Here is a 9,025-nt window from a genome sequence, read left to right on the forward strand (position 1 = left end):
TCACTATCTATTCACTCATCACTCACCATTTACCACTCATCACTCACTCACCACTCATAAATTACTGACCACTCGCTCATGACTGACCACTCGCTCATCACTCTCTCTTATTCACTCACAACTCGTTCATCTCTCGCTCATGACTCGCTCATCACTCGCTCATCACTCGCTCATCACTCGCTCATCACTCGCTCATCACTCGCTCATCACTCGCTCATCACTCGCTCATCACTCGCTCATCGCTCATCACTCGCTCATCACTCGCTCATCACTCGCTCATCACTCGCTCATCACTCGCTCATCACTCGCTCATCACTCGCTCATCACTCGCTCATAACTCTCACATCCCTTACTCACAACTCATTCATCCCTCACCCATCACTCACTCAGCAGTCATCATTCATCCCTCACTCATCACTCATTCATCCCTCACCATCACTCACTCAGCACTCATCATTCACCCCTCATCACTCATTCACCACTCACTCGCCAGTTCGTCTTCAGTTCAATAGAGAGAAAATATGTTTGGCAATTCAAAGGCCAAACAGAAAAAAATTTCATTTGAAATGACTCAATAAGTTGAATAAAACTTAACGAGAACGTTGCACAGAGTCTTACACAAGATTATAAAGTTTCTTAGGTATTACGGTGGTCATGTAAAATATTTTTATTTGCGCATGTATTGTTGTTTTGTTCTTTAATATAAACTGGGGACTAAAGAAAGACGCTAACTACGGTGCAAAATATTAATGTCATTCGTGCACTATACTGCTGTGCGGGATGGTGGTCCTGAATTATAGTCGGCTTATCTGCGGCCAAAACAACTACCAATGGTCGGCCATACAACCGTTCAGGCAAATGACGTTGAAAGAGCGTTTATATTACGTTTTTACGTCAGATGCCTGGTGGGAAGCATCCCTTCTACTTACGAGTGCGTTGAGGATTGATATTATCTATTTATTTATGGAGACTCAAATCTCTACAGTGGAGCTCTAACAATACGAGCTTCTGAAGAGCTACATAGACGAAGGCTTTATGTACAGGACGAGGAGATGACGTGGCATACGTCTTAGGTTCGTCAGACGAGAGGTACTGAGGAGACGATGACAGAACAGCGACTCGAGACAGTGAACAGGTAATGGAAATGATGGGTAATTAGTGCGAAAGAAAGCTGATGATGCAAGTGAAAATAGCTGCATTGATAACTACAGTGAAGTTGTGGACAGTTTGCGAGGCCAGCTCAGAGCTCAATTACATTTAGCAACTCAACCACGGAGACTGGAAGTAGAACAATTAAATAACAAATAAATGAATAGAAGATAATACAAGGCATAATTGATAACGCCAAGAGTGAATTAAATTTAACGTAATAGTATAAAATCTTGGCGATGAATGCAGCAATTGAACTGTTAATCACAGTTTAGGATGAAGACTTATATATGGGCATTATATAACCCACGTTAGATAAAAAAAAGTGTTACGAAGAAATTGAGTTTGGTGGATTCACGCGCTGGTGTCTTATTGACTGCTTTCTAGAACAGAAATAAAAAATATAATCACATCAAAAGAAACTTTTGGATACGACGTGTAGAAAATTCGCAAGATAAATCAACTTCAAAGCTCATAAGATGTGTGGGTAATTATAATTACTGGTGTTGAGTCATCAGCTAATCATTTACTGCTGGCAACGATCCGATTAATGAAATACTTTTAATTGAGAATAAAGAGCATCGTAGAACTTACGTCACCGGCACTAGTGCATGAAAACTCAAGTGCTGTACATTGCGTGCAACGTAGAGCTTACGTATTGTCACGTGCATGCATCATAGTACTTTCCACTTTATATATCATATTTCCATATTATCGCACGTAAACACGCTCGAGTGATTTTCTGTGCTTCCATGCATTATCAAGGATGGAAATTGTCTAGAAAAACTTCAAATCTTCGAACAAAAAATTCTAAAACGAATAGACAAATGTGACGACGCTCACGAATTCGTTTAGCGATCAAAGTGATGCGCAACAATAACGGTGATGGTCCTGGGGAGTCTCAACACGGAACTCGATCGACAATTTACACTAATTTTCTTAGGCGAATAAACGAATTTAACAGAAATTACATTCAGTAAAATCCGTGCACCTGCATTGGTCTTATCTGTGGACATCCTGCAACAGAAGGGGATTTTGAGGGGCGACTGAAACATTTATATTCGAGCGGGTCTCTTCAGATGAGGTAACAGATTGCATGTACGGCCAGGGGGAAAATTGTGTGTTGGGGCTGCGTTCATTTGCATGAGGAACACAGTCGGGTTGATTTGTATCACGTCGGTGGGGAGTTTTGGGGATGGTGAGGCGCTCACATTGAGGAATAATATCGATGTCTGCTGTACTCGAAATGATTGGATCGTGAATGCCGTTCGGTGCCTCGTCTTTGTTTATTTTGGACGTGGGAACAGAGCTTAAGGTTCTTTGAACTTCTTCTCCAAGCAAGGTTGAAGATAATCCCTCAACGTCAACATCAATTGCAGAAACTTGAAGTTTATGATCATCAATGGTGTTGATAAAAGTGGCCAAAATATTTTGATTAGAATATAATTGGCATGGCTGGGTAAGTTGACGCTCCGCTATTGAAGACAGTATTTCGTCGTTTACGATAATCATTTCAGCTGATGACAAAACTTCATCACATAGATCAGTCTGCTTGAGGAGTTCGTGATTTCCATCAAGGTATTCCAGGTCAAGATTCCTAATAATGAGGTTGAAGTGACAACTATCTCTTGTTTCTTCAGATACTTCGGACATTATTGTTGTCACGGGCTTCATTTCAATTTCATCTACAACCATTTTCACTACTTCACGTGGCTCTAAGTCATTGTTTTCTTTAGGATGCGAACAGCCAGTTTCCAATTTTAACTCACTTTTCTCTTCATAACTATGACTTTTTAGCCCATTTACCGGGTCATCATCATAGAATTCGTTGCGTATGCTTCTTATGCTTCTTGCCAGTGTGTTTGTGATGATCTTGGAAGTCAGAACAGTAGCTGTGCCACGTACCTTAGCAGCTATTGTAACAACCGTAGTTTTAGCAGCCGTAATAACAGCGATTGTTATCACCGTGATTGCAATGTTAAGATGCATAATAGGCATATTAAATTGGGTCAGGACTCTGTAAATTTGTTCATTTAGAGCCAGGAATGCATGAGTCGTTGCTAGGAAAAATAGGGCAGGCAATATAGGAGCGTTCGCTGCCGTGCCAGACGTATGGGCTGTGTCACTTAAGGCCGAGGCATGACAACTTAGGTCTTCTGATCTCAGGTCCAAGAGAGCAACATGTTGCCCTGTCGATGGTTCGTAGCACACTGCCTCACGGGCCAACTGGTCAACCTGCGTAAAAATAATCGTTTGTATTAATTGAAGAAAAAAAATGTTTAAGTGAAGTTCATGTCAAGCTTCAAGTCAGTCCTTGGCCGCTCTGGCAGCTCACCGAGTTCGCGGTTCACTGAACCAGACCCTTAAGGTTTTGCATGCACAAATACCAGATTAATAATTAGGCTGACCTGCTGGGCCTTCTTGAGCACGGCTGTATGTATCTGCAGGGTCTCTCTCAGCCATCGTCTGAGCCACCGTCCCAGCCACACCAGGGAACAGTCACACGTCCACTCATTGCCCTGCAACGCTAGGCCACCTGGTGGCGCAGATATAAGTAAAAATATTGTTGGCGAGGAAATAAGCCAAATTTTACCCATTTTCTCAAAGAAATCATATGCAAAATGTACATATCACGTAACAGGATTTTTAAAATTATATTATTACACTCATATTATATGAATAATAGCATAATTATTGCGTAATATGCCACATAATATTTGGTTAAAAACCCAAAAAATCAATATCATTAACAACCGCGTATCACATACAGTAACTAGCTTATAATTGAACTCAATAATAAATAAAATATAAAGTAAATAAATTAAAAATTGAAATAAAAAAATATAAAATAACTCAATAATAAATTGCGCTAGGTACCGGCGACGAAGGTGGTGCCGCGGCTCTCCCAGTCGGACTTGTTGCCGTAGAGGACCTGCGAGTTGAGGAACTTGAGTTTGTTGCGTCGCAAGTCCAGGGAGAGATACGCCACGTCCGACAGGTGCGTCAGTAGACCGTCGGGCAGTGTCTCGATGCCCGTGTCCTGTTAAGGGGGATCGCATGTATAATATAATATAATGTGATATAATATAAAATAATAATATAATATAACTAATAATAGAGCGACCTCTACACAAGCAGCATAATAGGCTGAGTCTTGTGACCAACGCGCGAGTGGTTTAAAAATTAGCAAGCGTTTCGCTCCACTGCCTTGCGACTAAACTTACCCATAAAATTTCAAATAAGATCATCCGACGCCATTTGGCAGCTAATTATCGCTGTCATGAATCGGGCTCATATTGCTTGCAAAATTATAAAATGTTTCAACTAATATTCTTCAACATCCGGGGACCGATGATCAGCCAGCCCGGCGATGGTTTTCCACATGGTACAGCGACGAAGGGAGCGTAATTACGATGATCTAAAATGGTCGCCGGTCCCAGGAGAGAATAGGGCACTTTGCCCCCGGGTTGTCGTGCCCGCACCATTACAGAACTGTGCCCACAAATAGGGTGCTCGAAACGCATGGCCAAACGCAAGTAATATAATATGATATAATATAATATAATTTAATATAATATAATTTAAAAGGTAATACTTAGTAATTAAATGCTACCGATGCTTATCATAGCCTTGGAGAGGTTGAAATGACGTAACATTACTCTGTACTCAGCCGAATTATACGAAGTCGATTAAAAGACGCGATATTACACGATAAATAACGTGATTATGTATGCGGCTAGCTATTAATATATATATATATATATATTAGGGTCCGGTGGGCGGCGGCTGGATGACCGTCAGTTGCTCTATACTTCTATAGATATAATGAATTTTGCGAAGCATTAATGTTGCTAAATCGATTTGTTTCTGGCTGCATCTAAATCACTCAATATTTGATAGCTTTGAGTAAAATGAATATATATTAACGAAAGTTTTAAATTCCGTCTAATTTTCCGAAAGGCATGAGCCGGCGAGACGCCATCACTCTCACTAATACAATGGAGTCCAGACCTCGGCAACTGCCAAACTTGCCAAGTTTTAGTACACATTTTTCTATTATACCCGAGACAAAGGAGTCCCATAAGGCGCGTCTGAGCGAGATGGAAGGTTTGGCAATTACTTGCCTAATGGCCTGCATTCATCAAAGTTAAAGGAAAAGTGCGGCAAAAGAGCGCTGACACTCACCGTTATGGACAGCAACAGTTCATGCTTGTTTTGGAAGCCTTTGAAAGTTTTGGAGTCGACGGCCTTCAGGTTTGCTCCAGATATGTGAAGTTCCTTCAACTTCGGTCCAAACGCTCCGGAAAGTTGGTCCGTTAATGCATCTTCTCGAACTTCCAAATGGAGGGTGCGAAGCGTGTGAACCGTCGCCAAAAGTTGGCCCACACGGAAGCGATACTTTTCAATATTGGGGAAGGTGTTCATGAAGAGTTCCTTGAGGTATCCCATGTGAGAAAGTGTGTCATAATCGAAGCGCATGATTTCGTTCAGGTCTTTTAAGATAAGAGTTTCGATTCTTGAAGCGCCTACGAAACTGTCCTTTGTGAGCGACTGAATAGGGTTGCCTGAGAGGTCGAGCCGCTTTAGATAGGGGAGATAAGGCCAAATTCTGGAGCGTACATGCGTAATCTGATTGTAGGAAAGGTCGAGAGTGCGTAGCTGCCTCAAACTGACCACCGAGTGCACCTCGATATCTGAGATACCGTTGTGGGAAATGTTCAGATAAACTAAATTTGGTAATGGAATTGTGGGCGACGACGTGAAGCCAATCTTGGCTAAGTTTAGCTTCTGGACGTTCTGAGTGTAATGGAAAAGCTCTTTGAAGTTTGCGCGCACTGTATTTTCGCTGATGTCCAAGCTAATGAGGTTCCTGAGGTTCACGAACACATTATCGGGCAAGATTGTAAGTTTGTTGCTTGCAATGTTCAACTCTATTAGGTTCGAGAAACTGTTGAACATCGTCGAGTCGAGATGCTCGAGATGGTTTCGAGAGATGTCTAGATAGTGCAAAGTTGATTCGACGATGGAAAGCGCAGCTGTTGGCAGTGAAACAAATTCATTATAAGCAAAGTTGAGAGATTCGACGGATGTTCCTGTAAAGACCGATGGTGGCAAGGCTCGAAGATGGTTGTGAGAGAAATCGACTTTTCGCAGCGCTAGCATATCTGAGAAGCACATATGGGGTAAGGCTTGGAGATGATTGTGACTGAGATCAACCAATTGCACATTTTGAAGGTTGTTGAAAGCTCCAGGACGGATCTGTTGAATGTTGTTGTGCTGAAGCATCAACAGTTGAAGTTGTTCAAGAGGACCGAAGGCACTGGTATCAAGTTTTGTGATTCGATTGTAACTTATGTCGAGTTTCTCCAAGAACTGCATAAATATGTGCAAAAAGTTTACAGGAACTTGCTTTAGATGATTATGACTGATATCCAGACTCTTCATGGCAAACAGGCCAACCGAGCCTGGGTGTAGTTCAACCAGTACGTTGTGGGACAAGTTTAAAGAGAGAGGCGATTGATTCGTCGAAAAATTAGCGAAATTATTGAGTGAGAAAGTCGTTAAGCGATTTTGTTGTAGTTCCAGTTCCACGAGGCTTGTGAGACCGCTGAAGGCTTGAAATTCAATTTCGCTGATTTGGTTGCTGGAAATGGCGATAGTGTTGACCGTGGGCAAGTTCTTGAAGGCCTCAAATTTAACTTTCCTTATTTTATTTCCTGTCAGCACTATAGTGCGCAATGCCTCTAAATTATGAAAAGTGTGTGTACCCAATTCTTCGATGAAGTTGTTGGCCATTCTGATATCGACTAATTTCTTGTGAACGTTCTGATGAAATAAAGTTTTGGGTATTCTAGTGAGTCGATTAGAATCCATATTGAAATAGCTCAGCTCTCCGAAAGAATATAAAGCAGTTTCTGCTATGGTACGGAAGTTATTATTATCAAGTGCAATCCATTGTAGAGATGTCAACGGTTTGAAAACTGTAACGGGAAAATCATCCCGGTAGAAGCCGAAGCTGATTTCAAGTATTTCCAAAGACGCCAGAATATCTATGAAAGAATCTTGATTGACGTCTACGATCCTGTTGAAAGATAGACTCAGCTCTCGCATTCTTGGCGTGTGCCGGAAAGCATTGGCTGGAATGCTGGAAAGACGATTGTTCCGGAGGACCAAAGTTTCCAAGTTGTCGCCCCACGTTGAAAAATCTTCAGGATCAATTTGTTCAATTCGATTGTGGCCCAAATTCAGGTGGTTAATCATGCTGCAGTTTTCCAGCGCAACTCTTGGTATGCTGTTGAGAAAATTGCCTGAGAGGCTCAATGCTTCCAGTTTGTGACATGAGCCTTTAAAAGCGTCCCGTTGGATTTCAGTGATTTGATTTCCAGGTAGGTAAAGATACCTCAAGCTTTTCAAGAAAGACAGAGCCTTCGGAACGCCACCGAGATTATTCTTCTCCAAATCCAGCATGACTAGGGTTTCTTCGGGTCCACCTAAGAAAGCTCGATCAGTGATGTTATAGATTGCGTTCGCTGATAGGTACAACCGAGAAGGGTTGAGTCCTTGAAAAGCATTTGGTTGAATTTCAGTGAGCAAATTGAAATCAAAATGCAGGTCCCGCACACTTAGAGTACTGTTGAACAAGTGATCAGGTATGAAAGAAATGAAGTTTTCACCGAGGTCTAATTTATCGATAGTTTTGGGGAAGACAAAGCCGCGATCAGGCAGTCTGTCAATTAGGTTACCTCGGAGGTACAACCAAGTTAGGTCTTTGAACTCGCTGACGATATCAGATGGGAATGAGGTAATCAGGTTATGGTTGAGACTCAGGGTGTTGATACTTCGTGAAAGTGAGTCCCTTTCTAGCCGATTCATGTTGTTATCATCCAGATTAAGCCATAGCAGTTTTCGGAAGTCGGTTAGTGAATGAGGAGGTACGTAGTCGATATTATTCTCGGCCAGAAAGAGGGACATCAACGTGTCCCGCAGCCCGTTCCAGTCATCGCGCGTCACTTCCGCGATCTGGTTCCTGAAGTCAAAAGCGGCTAATATGAAGTGCTTGCTTCCTATTGATTTGCATATTGATTATTCATATGTATTGCAATATTTATTTTTTATTCCTCTGTCATCTGGCGCGCGAAATATTTACTAATATATAATTTCAATGTTCATATATTTAAGAAATTATTTATACAAAATTATACGATCACTGAGATATACGATACAAATGTCAATACCCTAATATATGTTAACAATATTCCATATAGAAACGTATCTTAAATATTCAGAACTAAAAAAAAGCGTCTCTGCCAAATAGTTTTAATTCACTAAGGAACGATTAGGGAGCAAACAATTGTTCAATTCCTGGTACGTCATAGGAACTTCTCAAACAATTTAATCAGTGTAAAGTAGTCACATTAGAATAAAGGTATTAACATACCCCTGCAAGTTAAGCCACTCAAGCGCCGCCAGATGTCGCAGGGCATCTTTGGGTATGTCGACCAGGGCATTATAGCTCAGGTCCAGCGTGAACAGATGATGCCCCATCTCACTGAACACGTACAATATATCAATTATTATCTCAATATATTATATTAAACTTTATTTAATCATAATAAATTTAGATGGAAATGCCTTCATATGAGTGAGAGTTTGTCGAGTAGATATTGAGTGAATTGAACATGAAAGCAGAGTAATTATAATAATTATGCATAAATATGTCTATTTAAGGCTATATGTAATAAGATTTCTCTAGCTATATAATATATACATCATAGGACTTGTATATGAAGTGAGGCTGTGGTGGTGAGGCTGTGGTGGTGAGGCTGTGGTAGTGAGGCTGTGGTAGTGAGGCTGTGGTAGTGAGGCTGTGGTAGTG

General features: G+C 41.3%; 1 protein-coding gene across 1 annotated transcript in view; it reads right to left on the reverse strand.

The window, feature by feature from the left end:
* Nucleotides 1-546: 546 nt before the first annotated feature.
* The window catches only part of LOC108669123 (chaoptin), an 11,198-nt gene continuing 2,719 nt past the window's right edge, over nucleotides 547-9,025 (reverse strand). The window contains exons 3-8 of the mRNA XM_018156413.2: nucleotides 8,918-9,014; nucleotides 8,588-8,698; nucleotides 5,335-8,176; nucleotides 4,027-4,189; nucleotides 3,558-3,685; nucleotides 547-3,384 (exon numbers count right to left, since the gene is read on the reverse strand). Of these exons, the coding sequence (XP_018011902.1) occupies nucleotides 2,152-3,384; nucleotides 3,558-3,685; nucleotides 4,027-4,189; nucleotides 5,335-8,176; nucleotides 8,588-8,698; nucleotides 8,918-9,014 (4,574 nt within the window). The 3' untranslated portion in view covers nucleotides 547-2,151. The remainder of the gene's footprint in view (nucleotides 3,385-3,557; nucleotides 3,686-4,026; nucleotides 4,190-5,334; nucleotides 8,177-8,587; nucleotides 8,699-8,917; nucleotides 9,015-9,025) is intronic.

Source organism: Hyalella azteca, unplaced genomic scaffold (genome assembly GCF_000764305.2).
Source record: "Hyalella azteca isolate HAZT.00-mixed unplaced genomic scaffold, Hazt_2.0.2 contig6188, whole genome shotgun sequence".
In the NCBI taxonomy this organism is placed as follows: domain Eukaryota; kingdom Metazoa; phylum Arthropoda; class Malacostraca; order Amphipoda; family Hyalellidae; genus Hyalella; species Hyalella azteca.